This window comes from Mus musculus, chromosome 18 (genome assembly GCF_000001635.26).
Source record: "Mus musculus strain C57BL/6J chromosome 18, GRCm38.p6 C57BL/6J".
NCBI lineage: Eukaryota > Metazoa > Chordata > Mammalia > Rodentia > Muridae > Mus > Mus musculus.
In genome coordinates, this window is record NC_000084.6 from 7,910,324 (window position 1) to 7,932,416 (window position 22,093).

Sequence of the window (22,093 nt, forward strand, 5' to 3'; positions counted from 1 at the left end):
TTGCTGTATTGCTGTTTATATGCCAGTGTTAAAGTTGCTGCTACTATCTGGGCTTGCAGTTTTGTGGAAAGGAAAATAAGTTCAGGTGTATTGTTCAATTAGCTGATGTTCATGATGTAGGATTCTAACAGCGTTTGTTTTTCTTCCCCCTTCTGTCATTCCAACATCTCTTTTGGGAACTGTGAACTACAGTGGAAGACAAGCATTCCAGCGATGCCAGTAGTTTGCTCCCACAGAATATTTTGTCTCAAACAAGCAGACACAATGACAAAGACTACAGACTGCCAAGAGCAGAGACTCACAGTAGCTCTACGCCAGTACAGCACCCCATCAAACCAGTGGTTCATCCAACCGCTACCCCAAGCACTGTTCCTTCTAGTCCATTTACGCTTCAGTCTGATCACCAGCCAAAGAAATCATTTGATGCTAATGGAGCATCTACTTTATCCAAACTGCCTACACCCACAGCTTCTCTCCCTGCACAGAAAACAGAGAGAAAAGGTATGCTCTTACTGCTCCACGCTGCATGTTGAACTCTAGTTGTTAGTCTTTCCTTTGGCTCAAATAAGACTCTTAACTCTAAATTCTTTTTCAGAGTGTTATTAGGTAGGCTTAGGTCTAAAATTAGTAGTTTAGGTTTTTCTTTTAATTTATAATTCTCAGAACTCAACAATTTTTAAAATTTTGCTTATGTTTTCCTTCTCGTTTGTTTTGCTTTGACAACAAAACCAAGTATTTATTTATTTAGTTTGTTAATTGCTTTAAATAACACGTTAAATTCAGATGGCACAATGCATTCCCATTTACTTAAATTTATTTCTCAATTTTTGTGGATATTATCTTTGTAGTTCAGGAATTTCTGGCCTCTGCTTGTGTATTAGGCAGACGCTAAGGTGTGAGGCAGAAAATAAAAGGAATCACACCTTACTTCTAATTAGACTTCAGATCTGAGAACTGGAAGTAAACATTGCAACACAAATTTCCTTCATATTCCAAGTATAATAACCTTAGCATACTCAAAAAATTACATTGTGGCAACAGCTGCTTGGGGTGGTAGACAACATACACAGCATGAAGAGTCCTCATGTATAAGGCCTTCCTAATTTAATCTGAAAACAATCCCAATTACATCTATTAGAACTGCTGCTTCACATAAGGTTAATCTGTTGGTCTGTGGTAGTGTGCCGGATTAAATGGTGTATGAGCAGGGTCTTTTGTTGTGTGTCTTAGGGATGTTATGTCCCTGGGCCTTGACAAACTGTCATAAGACATTTGTGATTTGTTACATGGTGGAGTAGGTTGTCTGGAATAATTGTAATATGTTTTAAGTTGGGGAAATGCCTTCATTGGCCATGGTTTTAAAATGTACTTATAATAAGAGAAGTATATGTGTTGTACATGTAATTAAAGCATCTCACAATAAGTGTAGATCTATTTAATGTTGCCATATCATTTAAGAGAGAGCCATTTGTTTATATCTCAGGACCGACGTGTAGGGAAAAGTGAACCTCATCAGTTTTGCAGGAAATTATGTTGATGTGAGTGTGAAACAAAGGGTCAGCTTGTCGTGTGTGTGTGTGTGTGTGTGTGTGTGTGTGTGCGTGCGTGTGTGCGTGCGTGTGTGCGTGTGTGTGTGTGTGCGCGCGCGCGCACGTCTGTATCTGTTTAGGTGAGATTGAACGTTTCTTAGTTATCTTTTCTTAACATACAAACAAATAGGAAGTGATAGACAGATATACCAGAAACACATTTTTTTAAAATCAAGTAAAACACAATGACCTTTCTTAATTGCTCTCATGTCCCTTCTAGTTGTAAAGTCCTTCCTAGAGTTGTGAAATCACAAAACAAGCCATATACAAGCCCTCGTACCTTACTCTGGTCAAGTAAGCCCATGTTAAAAGAGTTCACTGGACTTAAATTAGCAAGTTTTTCATCTAGTAAGTAAAGGTATGATGTGTTTTATGTTTTGCTAACACAAAGCAGCTTAAAAAGCAGGCCTGTTCATAGCGAGCTCTTAGCACAACTAAGCTTGATAGCTAACAGTCTAGTTCAGAAATGGACTAGATAGTAATTCAATGGTATGCTGGGTGAATACTTAGTGTAAAGTTCCTTATTCTGTTTAATGTTATCCCCAAACATGAATGATTCCTACTTAGATTTACTATGTGTTTAGGCAGTAATGCCCTTTTGTTGCTGACATAAAGAATACATTAACTGAAGTGGACTTTCCTCAGTCTTATGCCCTTTGTTTTTAAAATACTTTTAAGGATCCTAAGTATTTTTATAAAACTTGAGATTGGTTTAGACAGACATGATTGTTGAATATCTTAGTCAGTTTGGTCAAGTAAATGTTATTTGCAATTAGTTTATATTTGATCAACTTAAAAATGTTTGCAAAGTTTCAGGAAAAATGCTTACCTTGTACATTTTTGGTGGCATTTGAAAAGTGTAACAGAAACAACTTTATAAAAAGAGTATTAGAAAATAATTGCTCATGATGAGAGTAAGGAGTACACCAAAAGTGTCTGTTTGCTGCCTTACAGCTAGGTGAGTTTCACTGTTGCTAAGACTCTGTGACCGATGGGAAAAAAACAAGGTTGGGAAAAAAATTAATCAGATTTTTTTCAGTTTAATGAAAGTTACAATTGCAAACTTTCATGTATGTTTATATATGTGTAGAAGAAAGTATGTGTGCCTATGCATGTCTCTATTCAAGCACTCACATACGTGTGCCTGTGCCTGTGCTTAACAGCTACTACTGTCACCTTGTCACCATGTTGTTTTTCTGTTAATAATATGTTGGTCAAGAAACACATTTGTGTTCCGTATGCCCTGTTGTTAGAACATCACAGGAAATAACCAGTAGTGTTATTACCTGAGCCTTAAAATCTTAGCATATACCAGCAGGGAGTTATTTGTCAGACCAGAAAAGTATATCAAAATGTAATTCTGATATTTTGACCAGTGTCTTCTCTGTTGGGTAGCTTGGAAGAGCTAGGAGTAGAATGTACTACTTTTAAGTTCTTCCCCCTCCTGGAAAAAGGTGAAAGTACAAGTCAACAATTTATGAGTAAAAAGCATAAAAGTGGGGGGAGGGAGTTGGTATCTCTGTTTTGGACATATAGTTTAAAAAATGGAGCATGCCCTCTGTAGCTCAGTACAAATTACATAATGAAGGTGATTCTGATCAGCAGTCTATTAAGAGCTAGCATTCAGAAGCAAACACGGTTGTGCATTTTGTAGAATCACTCTCATGTCACTTTTGAACTTACTATGTCACCCAGGCTGCTCGCAGACTCAGCTACATCTGCCCCTGCCCCCAGAGTATTGGAATGTACACTTATACCCAAATCAGACTAGAGAGTTCAAGTCTTAAGAGATGTCACTTGCCCTAGGAAACTATACATTTTAAGTGGGAATAACTGATCTCCCAGTCACATTGTTCTGTTTCACAAAAATATGTACATCTATTCTTAGTAAATAATCCTATTAAATTTAGAAGTTAAAGCTTTCCATAGCTTTAAGGATATTCTCTAGTGGTGATTTATATTCCATTTCTCCATTTTATTATCTTTATAGTAATAGTTACTACTGTCATTTTGTGGATTTTTTCAGTTATTTGATGGTTTTATATTTCAAGACTCTTGATTGGACAAAGTAGCATCAAACAAAACTAACATTTTTTTGTCTTCAGAATGATTACCCTGCCTATTCAGTGGCAATCTAACAATGAAAGGAGAGGGTAATGTCATAAGGATATAAGTACTGATTTAATAATTTATACAATAAGTAAAATAGCACCTATGTCTTTTTGAAGGCATAAGATCTAAAGAAAATTACAAATTAGAATTTATACAAAAATTTTGAATGAATACAAACAAGTATACGATGTAAGAGACTTAAACCAAATTTGGTGGCAACATATTTTCTTGAAGAGAAATTGTTATTTCAATAATATTTCTTTCCTTTGTCTAAAGACCCAATGCAGCAGTGTTTGGAAGTGATAGTCTTCTAGTCTATCAGAGTTTGAAAAACTTCAGAAATTTTAAGCTAATAAGTTCGTTAACTTGTCCATGAAATGTATTTATAATAGTTTTCAAAACTATACATTAGACAGTTGTTATTCCTGGGTATTTGACCATGGAAGTGATATTGTGAAAAGACTGATACTCAGCAAGCTTGTAGCAATTCTCAGCTCCTTTGGGGCCACGAAAGTTCCTTTTTTAGTTTCTAGGATTAAATACAGTTGTTTATGGTCATGGCAGTTAACAGTGTAATTATCATTCAGCACTCTTCAGTCTTACATTCTGACTCTTGGCTTCATTTGTGCAGCCTTATCAGTCTATGTATATGTATATGATTCTTACAAATGAATGTATAGAGAAAGTGATACTTTAGCAAATGGTGATAGTCTTTTTATGTCAGTGTTAATAGGGTAGGAAAACTGAACATATTGAATTGTCTTATCTGCTGTTCTCTAAGTGCCCATATTTCTAAAACCCTTTACGTGGTTAATATTTCATGAGTTGAACTAGATATAACAGAAGGGAAAGTTTCACTTTCCTTTCTTGTTGGTGAGCTATTACAAGTTTTGAGCTAAAATAATAGTGCTTAGTTAGTTATGGTTGAATGTGTATGTGTGTCTGTATCACAGTCTCTGTGAAAGACTTGAAGGAAGCTTATCTTAACCTGTTCTAGTGACATGAGTTATAGTCAGTGTGAGTTTAGTCTCCTTCAAAATGTTAAGAAATGCTTCTCTTACTCTATGTGAATCTAGTATATTGTTTGGCTTCAATTGTATTAATATGGTAAGTTCATTTTTTTCTAAGTTGGCATTTTTCTCTTTGTTTTAACAAAATGTAGCCGTGTACTGCTCCCATGTGGCAGGGTCTTAATATTGTAGCCCAGCTCTCATAATTTTAAAGACACACACAGTAACACCAGTTAAATTGGGTTGTTATTAGTCTGTATGACTTGCTGGTTGTGTTCTCTTTCATCAGCAGTTGATAAAGTCTTGAGGACTTATATTTTTAGTTTGTCAAATAAATACAATAAAGATTAAACTTTTGGTGCTTTGCGTTCAGGTGCATTGAATATACACATAAGAAGAACTTGGAGATTTCCATGCATGGCCATATATCTTATTACTAGGAAATGGGGTTCTCCTTTATTTTCACTATTTAATTAAAGGGCTTGTTTATAGATATTAAAGTTCATTGTAAATTTTTAAATCTTAACCACCATAAAACGTATTGTGAGTCTTCTCATTCATTGTTTTTTTTTCTTTAAGTTTGTTTTGGTCATGAGTGTTATGGTACCTATCTGATATACCTATCTTTTAAGGTCATTGCTTTTACTGTGCTCCTAGGTACCTTAGCATTTTATTTGTGGATTGATTGATTGATTGATTGATATAATGCATTTGTTGTGTAGCCTTGTTTTCAAATCATACATGAAGATCATTATCAACTTTTTAAATTAAGCAACTGGAATCTTTCATGCTCTATCTTCTCACTGATAAATAGGGCTATAAAATTATCTACTTTAGTATATTATAGACACACATATTTCCTAAGGCTCAAATATAGTTTGTTATGTGTAGCACACAGATGATGTTGCTGTGATATAGTTGGTTTAGCTTCTGATGTTAAAACATTTCTTTCTTTCTTTCTTCCTTCCTTTTTTTTTTTTTTTTTTTTTTAATGAGCCTTCTCTTCCTTTCATTTAGAATCTGCTCCAGGAGACAAATCAATATCACATTCTTGCACAACTCCTTCCACATCTTCAGCCTCTGGCCTGAACCCTACATCTGCGCCTCCGACATCTGCTTCAGCAGTACCTGTTTCTCCCGTTCCACAATCAACAATACCTCCATTACTTCAGGACCCAAATCTTTTTAGACAGTTGCTTCCTGCTTTGCAAGCCACGCTACAGCTTAATAATTCTAATGTGGACATATCCAAAATAAATGAAGGTGAATACCCATACTTACAGTTTTTTGAACATTATTACCTGCATTATACAAATGTATTTATAAAATTCTCAACTCAAGGAATGACTCTTAGTTTTCTTTACAAATTTATGTTGAAATTTTCTACTTTAGTATGTCCACCTCCAATGTGCTTGGTTGTATAATTGAGTTAGTAGTGTTTGTAGACATTTTCAAGTCTATTAATATGAAGATCTTAGAAATACTAAAAGTAAGCTACTCAGTAAAACTGCTAGTGATTTTTGTTTTGTTTTTAGTAGTGTTTTTGTTTGTTTAATCATATGAATTTGATATATACATTATATTTATTATTATTATTACTATTATTATTTTACTGTTTCTAAAGTATTTGAACCAACACCTCATAGTACCCTGAGCAAAAATGGATTTTGTTTTAATTTAAAGCCGTTACAATTCAAATGTTAAATCTCTATTTATGCATTTTCTCATAATAGAAGATCTTAAGTGGCCTTTATTCATCCAAAAGTTGGAGCCTTCTCACACTTCTTGTTTTTCTTGTTACTCTCAACTTTAGTGTATTTATTTTATATTATTTATAACTGTAATTCTTTACTTTTTTTCTTTTTTGGCTAAATGTTATATAAACCGTCTGAAATTTTATAAAGCCGTCTGTAAAAAATTATTCTTAGGCATCAAAAATACATGGTATTCCTAAATGCCACCTGTTAGTATCCCTTTTAAAGACATGGTGAGTATTGATGTACAGGGCTTTATTGGTCAGTTTGTTAAAAATGGTCTTGTGAAACAGCATCCATTTCTTCAGTCTTGCTAATAAAGCACCAAGGAGTAGCATGCATAGGCTCCTGCTGCTCTTAACATGTCTTAGCAGCTTTAGAGTTGACCTTTATTGTTAGCCTGTTCTCTTCCTTTGACCATTTCAAGGCTTTTAAAAAATATATGAAATTTATTTATTTTTATGTGCATATGTGTTATGCCTGCATTTTTTTTTCTTCTATTGTGAAGGGGTCAGATCCTGTAGTTACAGCTATTTGGGTGCTCGGAATTGAACCTGGGTTGGGTCCTCTGGAAGAGTGCTCTTAACCACTGTCTCATTTCTCCAGCCCCCATTTCTTTGTGCTCATTGATTTATTGTTTGTGCTAAGCTTTCATTTTAAAAATTTCATGAAACCAGTTTGTACTTTTACTATTGCTGTTTGTTACCTATGAGTTTAAGTAGTGTAAGATGAATTTGTTTTGATTGGATTTTGAATGTTTTAAGTTCTTACAGCAGCTGTAACACAAGCTTCCCTGCAGTCTATCATCCACAAGTTTCTTACTGCTGGACCATCTGCTTTCAACATCACCTCACTGATTTCTCAAGCTGCCCAGCTTTCTACACAAGGTAGTCCTTCTTCCTCTTGGGTTACCCTTGGCTTTCCCCTTTGTTTTGTTTTGAAATTAAGGGAAAGCTTGATTTTTAGTTCCAGAAAATATTTGTTATAATTATTTTGTTTGCCTTTCAATATTTGTGTGTTCTCAGGTCTTTTTATTTCCTTCACTGTAGACTTTGGTATTCATCTGACTTTATGTATAATACATCATATATTTTAATCAAAATATAAATGTATTGATAAATTTTACTCAAAGCAAAAAAGCAAACTATAGTATATCCTCAGTCTTTGAAACATTTCACATACTTGCAATGGAAGTTTTGTTTGGATTGTTTTGGAAGCTTTTTGAGTAGAGGAAGCAGAAATAACTTAAGCATTTGTATTAATTGTATCTCTTTTCAAATGTATGCAAAAGGGGCGATGCTGCAATATAAGGGTCTCTTTCAGAAGTCTACAAAGCAGACACAGCATATTGGGGAATATAAGTTTAAATGGTAGAAATTTATAACTCTGACAATTTCTATGCTTATGCAGAGATTAAATATGTACAAGAGATGCTTTGGTGGCTACTGTGTGAGAATAGGTATGGGCTTAGTTTTCCAGTGTGAGAAGAAGCCATCTTGGAAGCTTTGTTCGTTCAGTAAGGACATCACATTCTGATAGATTCAACTGGGTGTACTTTGCACTGTGTGGAGTAACATAGCAAACCTCATTGCATACATGAAATTTTGGGAGTCATTTGAAATTAATTACATCATTCTATTGCAGCCCAGCCATCTAATCAGTCTCCAATGTCTCTGACATCTGATGCTTCATCCCCAAGATCCTATGTGTCTCCAAGAATAAGCACACCTCAAACTAATACAGTCCCTATGAAACCTTTGATTAGTACTCCACCTGTTTCATCCCAGCCAAAGGTATGCCATTGTACTAATTATGGAATTAACAATGTTTAGAAATATAGCATTTTCAAATCTATAGGCCCAGGAAATGCCCTTTGAGAATGAGGGTAGTGGTGGAATGAACGGCAGCTGGCTGAGATTAGATGAGGCAGCAGCAGGGGTGAATTGAATCGGAACTTGTTTTGTGTACTTCGTGATTTATTCCTTACTGTTTTGGGGATTGGTGACATGCTTTTTTTTTCTCCCATGATTTCATTTTAAAACTGAAACAAGAATATGACTTTTTAAAATTTTTCTAGAGAATCATTCTTTTTGCTTCACCCACTAAAATTTTTATGTAAATTTCATTTTTGTAGTAGTGGGCATGAATGGCTATGTTTAGGTAAGGGAAACTTATAAATTCCTACTTAGAACACAGTTGTGAAATATAACTGGACTAGAACTGGATTTTACTAATGTTGCGTCAACTTTCGCCCTATCATATATCTTAGCATGACCAGTGTTCACTCTGATTTTGTTTTTGTGTTTGTGGATGTTTGTGTGTGGGTGTGTGTTTTAATAGGTTTATGTATGTAGGCTGGTGAGTACATGTGTGGACTCACCTTCAGCTGTTATCAGTTTCTCTATTGAGGCAGTGGAAGCAAGAGACTATGAATAAGGCTAGCCAGACTAGCCAATTTAATCTGGGAGCCCTGCCTTTGCTTTTTAATTTTTTAAAGTTAAGATTCTATCCATGAGTAAGTGAAGTTTAGAGCTTGTACATATTTGGTCTTGGTTTTTTTCTTTTTGTTGTTGTTGTTTTTAATGATAAAGGTAAGAAATTTTCTGAGTTATTAAAGCTTTTCTTTTTTGTTTAGGACATCTGAATATATATGTGTGTGTGTATCATTGTCTTTGTATGTGTGTATGTATTTAGATGTCTATTCACCATTTTTAGTTATGGGCCTCTTGTTTTATCTGTCTATAGGGTAACTTTTTTATGATATCTCATAGAACACATACAGTATACATACTTGCAAACATATTGATATGTGTTTGAAATCAGAGTATCTGTGTACCAGTAATGTGTATTTTTATAGAAGTCATAAAAAGAAATGCTATATTAGAAAACTGCTGGCATTAGTAATAGCTTTTATGATTTTTGCTGTCAGATGTTTTGTAAAAAGAATGATTTAAAATTTAACTTTAGGGGCAGAGACATGACTAAGTTGTCGAGTAATTACTGAAACGAGATAGGAGTTTTGATCCCAGCATTTAATTTCCGTGATTTATAGATACACAGAGCTAGCTAGGTCCAAGGGATCTAATACTTATATCACACATACATGGGCAAATGTATACACAAAGCAACATTAATTTGACTTAGTGAAAACTGCTAATTTTACGCTTATAATGTAGATGTGTGGATATATGTATAAGTAAAAGTTTGAGTTACCAGTATTAATGTATTGAAGCAAGATTTGAGAACTCTGTTCACCTCTGGAGAATGTTACTTGTATACGAATTCCTTTAATCTAATTTTCTCATGTGATAGAAGCCTGTCTCACCAGATTTTGACATTGTAGGTTAGTACTCCAGTAGTTAAGCAAGGACCAGTGTCACATTCGGCTACACAGCAGCCTGTAACTGCTGACAAGCAGCAGAGCCATGATCCTGTTTCTCCTCGAAGTCTTCAGCGCTTAAGGTTAGTTGGTTGAGACTGTGTTCTTACTTATTTTTAATATGGCATTGTGTGTTGTATGAGCAAGATGTACCTAACAGTACTTCATTACAGAAGAATTTGTTGACAGGTCCATGGATGACTTTGACTGAACAAGTCACACAGATTACAAATATGGGCTTCTTTAAAATGTAGCTAGATGAGAATAATGTGTGGTACTTACACAAGAAAATCATATGATGTCATCATTTGCTCTGTAGCCTACTCATAGTATTGATGAAGTAAAAGAAAAAAAAACTCCACCTCCGAAATTGATATTACACATTCCTAAAGTCTTTAAGTCTTACCTTATACAGATCACTTTTATATTATGATTGTATTCTGTGTTCATTTTGAATTGTTTTTGTGTATACTTGCTTTCTGAACAAGTATTTCAGAATTTATGCATTGAAATGAGAAATTCTTCATTCAAAATGATCCCTTTAGAAGTCAGTAATGTTGCCATTGCTCAGAACAGTTTTGGAAAATTCTTATTTTAAATAATGTTTAGAGGATGCCGTGTTACTTTAAATATATCTTCAGTGATGAAAATCCTTTCAGAAATTTAGTTTAGGCGGTTACTAAAATCCGCTCAGAGCCAAGTCTGGTGAAGCAGGTAGGAAATCAACTTGGGAGATTGGGATTTTGGTTTTCACTACCGTGTGTCCCCAAGCCAGATTTCAAAGAAGAGAACTAATCTCAGTGTGCTCCTTTTTTGGTCTCATTCTATCAGTTGTTCAGAGTCCTCCAGTGACATGCTTATGTTTGGCCTGATGTTATTTCATAGTCTTGATTCAAGAATATTTTGATACTTAACAGATACATATGTGCTGTAAATTAGGTGTTTATAAAATATTCACACGTACCTGATATTTGTGACTGAAAATTTGACCTTCACTTTGTGTTTGTTCTGAGGTTAACTGTTCTGCTATTGTTTGAAGTTTCAAATTTAAATAAAAACTCTAATGTTCCAAACGCTGTTGAGTAATACATTATATACTTTGGACCAGCAGTTGTATTTGATAGTGTGTTTGTATATATAGATGTAGATGTAGATATATTTTAAGAATTTAGATAATTTAAAGTATACATAGTGTTTCTAGGACTTTTCATGCCATCTAGATGCCCACTATACATTCACTTGCTTGTCTTGCAGTAGCCAGAGAAGTCCATCACCTGGTCCAAATCATACTTGTAGTAGTAATGCATCAACTGCAACTGTTGTACCACAGAATGCATCTGCTAGACCTGCGTGCTCATTAACACCTACTCTAGCAGCGCACTTCAATGATAATCTCATAAAGCATGTTCAAGGGTGGCCTGCAGACCACGCAGAGAAACAGGTATATCTCTCCCTCGTCGTGTTTCTTCTTCTCCTCCCCTCGTTTCCACTGTTTTCCTTCTCCTTTTTTCTTCTGTGTAATGATGGTCTGAAAGTTAGTGTGTAAACATGAAGCTGGCTTGGGATTGAATATCTTAATCATTTCATCTGCTAGGGTGCTGGGATTATGTAGATGCACTTTTAGTGTTATTCTCTTACATTCTTGTGTATGTTCATATTTTATCTGAGCTTCAATTTGTTAACTGTAGGCATCAAGATTGCGTGAAGAAGCCCATAATATGGGAAGTGTACATATGTCAGAAATATGTACTGAGTTAAAAAATTTGAGATCATTAGTTCGAGTATGTGAAATTCAAGCAACTTTGCGAGAGCAGAGGTAAGTTTTTCACTTTGTGTGTTTGTGTATGTATGTTTCTACATAATATTTAAAAATATATATTTTTTAATGGTTTTGAATGGCCTTATGAAGTCAGATTTGGCCAGCAAACCTGAGAGATCTCCTGCCTCTGCTTCTCCAATACTGGAATCACAGATACATACTGTCACACCTGGCTTTTTAATATATATGCTGAGAATACAAAATTAGATTCTTACATTTGTGCACTTAGTGCTTTCTTAGCAGACACGTTCTTTTCTAGCCCCTGAAATGTGTTGTCTTTCTAGAACTAAGTATAGTGCTTTTTCCCTGCCCATTCATTTTAAAATCCTCCACTAGACACAAAATGGTTAATAGGAAACCACTCAATTTAATGCCTTCAACGTTACCCACACAGGTGTTAGCTTTTGCACTTTGGGTTCCAGCAGTAAAATTAGCATGGTTCTTAATTGCTTGCTAGTCATTTTTCTAGAAAGAAAATTCTTTCTAAAGCTTACTGATCCACAGTATTTTTTGTTGTTGTTTTTCTTTTCTTTTTTCTTTTAAGATTTATTTATTTTATGTATGTGAGTACACTATAGCTGTACAGATGGTTGTGATCCATCATGTGGTTGCTGGCAATTGAATTCAAGACCTGTGCTCTCTCTCCCGGCCCAAAGCTTTATTTATTCTTACACTGTAGCTGTCTTCAGACACACCAGAACAGGGCGACAGATCTCATTACGTATGGTTCTGAGCCACCATGTGGTTGCTGGGATTTGAACTCAGAACCTTCAGAAGAGCAGTCAGTGCTCGAACCGCTGGCTGAGCCATCTCTCTAGCCTGTTGTTTTTCTTTTTAAGTTAACCAGTCTTCTCTTTTTATTCATTTAAGGTAACACTTTGTGACTTGGAAGTTTGGGGATCTATAGGTGTCATGGAACTTCCAGCATCATACCTGTGTTAGGGTTATTATTTAGGAAAATAATAGCTTTTTCAATACTGCACATGACAATCTGATACACAAGAAAGGGACTGCATGAGTAAGAGTTGGGGGATACCATGTGCAGCTTATTTATACTGTACAGTATGATGTTTTATATCATGGGGAGAGGCAGGACAAGAGGGACATGAAGGGGCCCATTCAACAAAGAACACTGAAGTTCATTTCCTGAGTTTTTCGAGATTAAAAATAACACAAAAGGTCTAGGTGATTTGATATGACAGTTGTTCTATTAGGGTGCATTTGTGGGTGGTGAGGTTTTAACCCTAAATAAAGAAGGGACAGCTTGTGAGTGAATGTCTTCAGATAAGATAAGCATGTGAACAGAAAGTTTATGGGAAGAACCACATGATTATCTACTTCAGGATGGTGAAGTTCATGTGCTTTTTGATGTGGGAATCATTTAAGAGTCAAATTACGGTCTTCGTAATCTAATCATATCCTGTTCTACCAATATTTTTATAATTTCGTTGGCCTGTGGCATGCTACAGTGTCTTGGTTTTTCATTAATTCATAGTCGCTTTATTGAGGTTTTTCTTAAGTTGATAGAACGCTATACTCCTTGGTTTATAACTGTTATGCTCCACTAGGATATGTTACTTTAAAAATGAGATGTTGCTGGTAGCTAATTAGATATGTCCCTCTTGATTAAGTTTTATATATATAGTGTGTATGATTAAAAATTGGGTCAGTAAAATTACTGTTTATATTCTTAGATCCTTTGAACATCAAGATGATGATGGGCTGTGTAGCCAGATGGAGTGTATATGCAATCTTAGCTTTCCCTGTGCTTATGATATTATCTGGTAATAGATAGCTTAGGTATATTTAGAACGTGTGGTTTGAGAGCATACTTCTTAGTGACATCATGTATGTCTATGTATATCATGATTCAGGAGAAATATTTATTGTTGTCTCCAATCTAAATATGCACCGGGTTGTGATTTATTGTTAACTTGGAATCTTGATTTTTTTTTTTTCTAGTTTGTGCTAATCTAGTGATATTTATTACTTTTAAGTATCAGCTGGAATTCTTTCATTGTAGGATTGCTTAGGAATTAGCTCTACCACTCAAATAGGCAGCCATTTGACTTTTTCAGTTGGTTAATAAAACCATTTCCCTGGGGGCTGGAGAAATGGCTTAGTGTCAAGAGCACTGGCTGCTCTTCCAGAGGTCCTGAGTTGAATCCCCAGCAACCACACGTTGGCTCACAACCATCTGTAATGGAATCTGATGCCCTCTTCTGGTGTGTTTAAAGACAGGGACAGTGTACACACATGTATAAAAAAATCGTAAAAATTTTTTTTCTCTGGTCAGATAACAAGTCAGTACATAATTCAGTGTTAGTACAGGCATTGAATACTGTAATCCACATGAGAGAATAGATTCTATCGAATTTGTGACTGTCTTACTGTGGAATTTGTGTTATAGCTCTTAAGTGTGTCTGTGTGTGTGTGTGTCAGTTGATGTTCCACTTTAAAAGTATATATGGGAGAATGATTAAAGATTGATTCCAGGCAGACACTCACTTTATCAGGAGTTACACTCCCAGAGCTGGTTTTCATTTTTAATTTGTAGTTTAATTGTATATATTCTTTGTCTATATTGTGATACTCATTGAATGTCTCACTGAAAGAGGCTTAGGATAATTTGTCACACTCAAAATACCTCAACTAGCAATTTCAAAATGATACATTTTATTTGACATCAGTTTCATGTATCTACATCTATAGTAATTATTTTGTAGTAATTTTGGCCTCTGTTTAATTCTAATCTTAACAATATTATAAGTGTTGTGTCTTATAAAAAGATAAGGAGATAAGGAATCTGTTTAGTGGGTGTGCAGTCAGGTGTGGGGAAAGGGGGGTCTCTGCAGGCCCATGCTGAGGCATCCCTTCTCCTGAGGGACAGCCGTATTATGGTATAGTGTAGAGTATAAAGTTGATTCAGGGAATGGGGAGGGGAGTTGAGAATAGAGGAGTAGTAGATGCTGGCCATGAGCACGTGGAGAGAGATGGGGAGGGGGACAAAAGGGGCACAGAGAGGTTAAGGGGCAAAGGGACAGAGCAAGAAGGCAAGAAAGCAAGGGGTGGGGAGCGGAGGGAGCACGCAGCCCCTTTTGTAGTGAGTCAGGCACACCTGTCGCCAGGTAACTGCAGGGCAGAGCCTAGACAAAATGTCAGTATTCCCCTGTTTTGGTTTAATGACAAAAGGAAAAAATAAGAGGCAGTGGTGGAACAGGAATGGGGTTGTGGTGATCTTTTGCTACGTCCTGCTGACTTTGGGACGACTTGTCTCTGGGGAATCTAGGACAATGGGTATGGAGATATTGGTCCAGTCTCCAGAGATAGGAAGGAACAGGTCAAGTAGAAACATCTGTGTCTGTGAGAGTAGATTGGAACATCTGGAGCTGTCCTGGTTGAACTAAACTAACTATCTATCTATCTATCTATCTATCTATCTATTATAGGTAGAGAATAAACTTAAGTATGTTTGGGAGGAAAAAAATTTTTCTTAGGTGTACATTTGAATCAATAAGCAAGAATAAATGAGGTATAGATTTACCCTATACTTATTACCTAACTTCTTTTTAATGCTTATACTACACATAAATTTCAAATTGTTCTGTATATTTGAAGTAAATATTTCTAGCTTACCTGTATTTTAGTATATGTGTTAAATACTCTTTATTTTTTCATTAGATATTTTCTTTAGATACATTTCAAATGCTACCCCGAAAGTTCCCTATTCCCCCCCCCCCCCCCCGCCTTACTTCCCTACCCACCCACTCCCACTTCTTGGCCCTGGCATTCCCCTGTACTGGGGCATATAAAGTTTGCAATACAAGGGGCCTCTCTTCCGAGTGATGGCCGACTAGGCCATCTTCTGCTACATATGCAGCTAGAGACATGAGCTCTGGGGGCATTGGTTAGTTCATATTGTTGTTCTACCTATAGGGTTGCAGACCCCTTCAGCTCCTTGGGTGTTAAATACTCTTAACTATCAACTAAAATGTTTTTATTCGGTATAAATATTTAATATTTACAAAGTTTTTTTTTTTTTTTTTTTGGTAACAGATCTTAATATCTACTTTTATTTTTCAGGATACTATTTTTGAGACAACAAATTAAGGAACTCGAAAAGCTGAAAAATCAGAATTCCTTCATGGTTTGAAGATGTGAATAATTGCACATGATCTCTTAGAGGAACTGTAAATCTATTGCCCAGTCATAACATTTTGAGCTGCATTTAAGTAGACTATGGACCGTTAAGCTGGGCAAATGAAATGACAAGGGGACGGGGTCTGTGAGAGTCAATTCAGGGGAAAGATACAAGATTGATTTGTAAAACCCTTGAAATGTAGATTTCTTGTAGATGTATCTTCACGTTGTAAATATGTTTTGTAGAGTGAAGCCATGGGAAGCCATGTGTAACAGAGCTTAGACATCTGAAACTAATCAATGCTGAGGTGGCTAAATACCTAGCCTTTTACATGGAAACCTGTCTGCAAAATTAGCTTTTTTTAAAAAAAGAAAAAGAAAAAATTGGGGGGGGGGGTTAATTTATCATTTAGAAATCTTGCATTTTCAAAAATCCAGTGCAAGCGCCAGGTGATCTGTGTCTGAGGATACGATTTTGAACCTTATGAGCAGTGTACAAATATCATGAGACAACTGATCAGCACTTGCACCTGATCAAGAGCAGTGCTGCTCCATTTGTTTTGCAAAGATATGTTTTCATTTCCTGTATGTTCCATTCCCTCTGAAGTCCCTTGGCCTGATTTTATCCATTTTTTTTTTTTTTTTAAGGTGCCCCCTTTCCTTTCTTGGGGCACTGTTGCTGTGGCACTTTTCTATAACCTTGTCATTCCTATGTACAGTAGCTGGAAGTCGCAGTGAGCAAGCATAACCCACGTTTGTATAAATTATTGAAATCCATTTTCACCTAAGAATGGACTTAAGAAGTACTGCTGGGCAAGTGTGCTGAAAGTACATTAACTGCTCAAATACAAGGAAGTGGCCCAATGAACATGGTTGTGGGAGGGGAAAGGAGAAACAAAGCTAGTCAGATGTGAATTGTATCTGTTGTAATAAACATGTTTAAACAAACACATTTTGTTACTTTTTTTCCCTTCGGCCGGTACATATTAGAATTTGAACTACATGAGGATTCTTTATCAAAACTATTCTTGTTGAATATTTATATCTTATTACAAGTAATAATTCCTTATAGGGAGGTTTTGTTTAAAGTACATTAACATAATTGTGTAAAGGATATTTAATGAAAGTGAAATTGAACAAGAATGAAGAAGCACTTCCTCAGTGGCATCACTTGTTCAGCTTGGTTCAGCTGTCTTGCTGCTCTGACACTTCATTTTGAAGGATGTCTGTGCTGTACTCAACTTTTCAAGTCTGGTGCTGACTGTTGTTCCTAACATCACAAAACAGTTTGTGTCATTGAGTTACTTGCTGTACCCAGAAACATGGGACATCTCAGCTTTGTATAGTGTTTCCTAAAGTATATTAAAATAAAAAAAGAAACGATTGCTACTATAAAGCTACCTTGGCTTTTTTTTTTTTAACCCGTTTGCTTAAAAATTTTAGTCAACATGACCTTAACATGACACTTCCAGCATTGTACTAAATCCTGTTTTTGTATGTATCAAAATTGTAACATCTGACTTAAGAATTGCATTGTTGGGGCAGATGTTTTCTTCTAGATCTACAATCACCAAGAGATGATTTTTATTTTACATCAGAATCAATGTTAACTTTCTGAAACACTGAAATCAAAACTTTCTTTGCTTTGACTTTATTTAATTATACTTAAGCTACAGAAGGTAACATTAAGACTTCTGTAAGTTTAATAAATCTGAAAAGATAGTATTGGTGTTTGCTGAAGCACAGGCTTATAGGGAGTTGACTTCCCCTTGTTACTCTCAAGTGCTTTTAAACATTAAGAAAAGACAAATGTCAAGAGTTATGACAAAAGGTTCAAGCCTGTGCAGTCATTGCCATTTGCTGAACTGTTCCTATATGTGTTAATGGTGTCTTGAAGAGCTAGGTCAAGCGAAATCCTCTACACTGTCTTAATGGGGCAAAGGGCTACAGGTTTGTACTGTAAGAAGACACCATTTCCTGGTCATGAGAAGCTGACTTGTGAGTTGCATAAGTTATTTCTGTTGTCAGCACACCATCTATGTCGCTCCCTGTTTGTTTTAATGCTTATAGCCCTAAGTGGATTAGTTACATATTTTAGAAAAAATGCTTAATTTGATATTTTTTGAAGTATTTTGTAATATTTGATCCAATTGCATTTTTGTAGTAAAACGTTAAACATTGCCCTTTATCCGCATGTGTCTGGCTCCTCACCTCCTGAAGTGACTGAGGCATATCTGTTAGAGCAGGCTCAGTATCCTGGGTTATCTTTAGGTGCCATGAATCTGAACAGGTAACCAAGTTTAAGGAATTTGAAAATAGAAATTCTGCATAGTTCAAGAAAACCTTTCTCTCCCTCCTGCCTATTTACAAAGTATTTAAACTTTAACTGCTCTTACCCACAGGGTTGTGATAAATCTGTTAGAAAAATCTTCCCCAAAGAACCAGCATGGGTCCTTTTCTTGTTCTATTTAGTCTTAAGTTAGCTTTAAAGCTTGGGACTGTAAATTAAAGAAAAAAAAATAGAAAATACTCTACTCAAACTTTTAAAAAAAAAATAAGATTTTTGCTCCCTAAATAGATGGCATTATGTTTATTTCATGCTTGTAAAATAATCTTATGGAGGAAGTGTTTAAAACAAGCAAATGAGATTGCTTTTCCTATTTTGTATTCTGTATAAATACCGTAGCTCTAAGGGAATTCTTCAAAGAAGAAGAACATGCAGGAAAGACCATTTACTCACCTACCAGAGCCTTGAAGTTCCTGCTTCAAGCTACTGTGTTTAGGTGCTGAGTTTAAATATCCAGAGTTCTTTTCAATACCTGTAAACACTGCTTTTATTCTTGTATTTGTACATAAGTGTGCAAAAGGATACGAAAAAGTAATAAAAAATGTTTTGACTCTATGGTGCAGTTATTTCAGAATTGTGAAAAAAAGACTTCAGGACAAACTTGTGTATTTCTGAAAAAAATTTAAAACACTTGATCTAGATAGCTACTTTTAATTGTGTTTAAATGTTCTCCCACAGTCTGAATGACTATTTCTGGAATTATAGGCATGCAGGTCCAGGACAGTGCTCTTTTTGTATGTATGAATCCAGACTTTGATTTCCATTTCTTCTCGTTCCCCCAAAGGGCTTGTTTAGACTTTATGTAGAGGTCCTGTTATACTTCATTGTCTGTCCTGAATCCTTGCGCTTTGGGGTATGCTGCCTCCAGCTTGCCTATGGTTTATGCCTTGGAGAAACTCAATTACATTCAGATGGCCTCTGAACTGGGTCTATGAGTTCCTCACCACACAATCTGTAGCTTTTGCCTTCATGAGGTGAGTACCTATAGAAGTTCTCTTTATAACAGGTTCCCTGTTACTTAAGACTCAAGTCCAAGTTTTTGCTCCTTGCCATGTATAACCTACCCATCAGCTTTGCCTTTTCAAAATTCATTCAAAGCCACTTAGCAGTCCACTCTGCTGTCATCAATCAAGATCCTGGCATATCCTGACCTTTCTGTTTCTGCTTTAGGTTCTCATAGGCTGTTGCCCCTCATTCTATTGCTTTATACATCCCTTGCCTGCATGGGAAGTAAACCACACCCTGCAGGTTTAGAGAATCTGCCAGGTCTACTACTCAGTTAAGCCTGGAGCACTAACTCGGTGCTTCACACTTAGTAGAAGTAGGAAATCTTGCTGTCCATAGTACGTCCAGTTCTCCACTCCAATTAAAACAGCACCACACCGTACCCTATACATTTTGTCTTGAGTACCTAATATTTCCTTAATGTTGAGTGAATTACAGCTGTCTTGGCTTTAGGACATTAAAGTTGCAAAGGTTATTAAAATCTTATTTCTCTATGATTTTCTTCTGAGTACTGGTAAGGCAAGAAAAGAACAACAAAGATATGAAGTAGTTTGTTAATGGTCGAGTCTAGTAAAAACAACCAAATAATAAATTCCCAATGGGCCTTCATTATTAGCATGGTAAGATAATTCTTTGGGGCAGGAGGAATCAACTGAGCATGTAGCAGAAGCCTGTGAGCTAGGGAGTGTAGCAGGGTTCTCTAGAGTTGCAGAACTTACGGGTAGTCTCTATATTAAGGGAGTTGGTTGATGATTTACTCCCAACAGTGGTCAGCATCAGCTGTGAATGGAAGTCCAAGAATCTAGCAGTTGCGCAGCCCCACAATGCATGCATACAAGAGAGGGAGTGTGTATCTTCCAATATCGTTATGTAGGTCTCCAGCAGTAGGTGTAGCCATCATGCCTTTGAACCCAGAGATCTCCCTGTCTTAATCTTCTGGAATTCATAGCCACTATGCCTCAAGATCCAGCTCAGAAAGTTGTATCTCCCAGCCTCCAGATTAGTATCACTGGTGAGGCTTCTAATTCTGGATTGTAGTTCACTCCAGATAGATAAAGTTGACAACCAGGAATAGCCACTATATAATAGTAAATTATAGTAATAATATGCTCCATTGGGAGTAAATTAGCCAATGAGAACTAAGACACTGCCACTCCTGGGATCACCTATGGGGTATGAACCAGGAAGTCTTGGACCACCTTGGGTTTAATGGTGTGAGGCAAGGGAGGAAGTGGTGGCTCTGGGTTTCCCAAGATAGTGGACTTAGACTTTTGGTTCACATGATTTCCCATTCACCCAACTAGTTCCTTCTGACATTTAGGATAAGAACAGTATACTTGCTTTTTTGTTTGTTATTTTTAAATAATCTTTAATCTTTGGTTACAGTCCACCCATTAGTCCCCCTCCCAGTCTGCCCTCTGACAGTTCCGTTCCTCCCCCCCCCTCCCCCCGCCCCCAAGCACATGGCCCAGCTCAGCAGGTGTATGTGCTCAATGTTCTGGGAAACATAAAATGCACTATTAGAATAGATAGCCCCATGGACAAGTTCAAACCAAGTTTCACCTTTGTTCTTGGCTATTTTATATTTTAAGTCACACAGAACACTCACTTGTTAAGGCTGTATTTCTGTGGATAAGTTCCAGAAGTGGATTTCCAAAGGTCCTACAATTGATGAATTGATGCTGAAACTGTGAAGATGGCCTCAGGTTTTAAAGTGGCAGAAAATTTTTCCACACAGCCCTCCTCTATGATACAAGAACTGATGGCCATGGTAAAAGGAATATAAGAGCACATGAGTGCAAGCAAGCACATTTCCTAATCACCCCCAGGCAGACTCATGGGCTAAGAGGGGAATTAAAATGTTAGAAAGCTGGGCCTGTGGATAGGTACACGTGAGTGTGAAAGTCACTACTAACCAGGGTGCCCACTGAAGCTGACAGAATTCTGTTCTCACCTTCCCTCCTCAGTGCCTACATTGGCAGACCTTAGGTGGAAGCACTGGGCCATTTCCTGCAACACCAAAAGGGAAGAGAATTTTTTTGTGTACCGTAGGATTTTATAACCTGATTATACACATCATAACTGATTAATAATCATCTCTGCTTCCCATTTGTTTTTTTCCTTCAGGTAGTGCCCCCTTCTGTTCATGCATTTCACAACTCCCCCTATATACAAGTGTTCTCTCTCTTCTCATATTACATTTTTAGTTTTGATGATGTGCCTATCCTTTAATAACTGGGCCTTCTTGCCATTCCTAACTTGTATTTACTAGTTGTGTATGGGTGTGCATGTGCCTGCTCACTGGTGGAGGGCACCATTGTGGTGTCAGTTCTTCCCTCCCTTTATGTGGGGAATTAAATTTGGACTCATGTCATTAGGCTTTGTGCCTAAAGCACCTTTACCCTTTGGGTCCTATCCTTCCACCCTCGACTTATTAAGCCAAAGAGGCAAATATAAGCTGCTGTTCTAACAGTGCCTCTATTGGAACAGAGATGGCGGCCAGTTTACAGTAATTAGAACCTAGGTTTGCAGCCTGAAAACGCCCAGGTTAAAGGTGGGAAAGTCAGGCTAGCAGGTCTATTTAAAAAAAAGAACAAAATCAGAGCAAAGCCAAAGTTTCCCAGAACAACACAAGAGGAATGGGGAAGAGGTTTCCTAGCCAAGGATCAGGAACCTGCAGAGAGATAATACAGAAAGCTTTTTTTTTTTGTTTTTTTGTTTTTCGAGACAGGGTTTCTCTGTGTAGTCCTGGCTGCCCTGGAACTCACTTTGTAGACCAGGCTGGCCTCAAACTCAGAAATCCGCCTGACTCTGCCTCCCAAGTGCTGGGATTAAAGGTGTGTGCCACCACCGCCCGGCCAGAAGGCTTTTAAAGGAGTTGTAAACTCTTTACAATCAGAACACAGGTTTGGGATTCTCCAGGGCAAAGCACAGCGGC

General features: G+C 36.6%; 1 protein-coding gene across 13 annotated transcripts in view; it reads left to right on the top strand.

The window, feature by feature from the left end:
• The window catches only part of Wac (WW domain containing adaptor with coiled-coil), a 60,204-nt gene extending 41,499 nt beyond the window's left edge, over positions 1-18,705 (top strand). For 5 of the 13 annotated variants that reach the window (NM_001282093.1, XM_011246888.2, NM_153085.4 and 2 more), the window contains exons 7-14: positions 193-501; positions 5,729-5,974; positions 7,230-7,352; positions 8,110-8,258; positions 9,809-9,927; positions 11,099-11,285; positions 11,533-11,660; positions 15,747-18,705. In NM_001282093.1, the coding sequence (NP_001269022.1) occupies positions 193-501; positions 5,729-5,974; positions 7,230-7,352; positions 8,110-8,258; positions 9,809-9,927; positions 11,099-11,285; positions 11,533-11,660; positions 15,747-15,816 (1,331 nt within the window). In that variant the 3' untranslated portion in view covers positions 15,817-18,705. The remainder of the gene's footprint in view (positions 1-192; positions 502-5,728; positions 5,975-7,229; positions 7,353-8,109; positions 8,259-9,808; positions 9,928-11,098; positions 11,286-11,532; positions 11,661-15,746) is intronic. The other 8 variants (XM_030250418.1, NM_001146298.2, XM_006525806.4 and 5 more) reach the window with 3 other exon arrangements.
• The last annotated feature ends 3,388 nt before the right edge of the window (positions 18,706-22,093 follow it).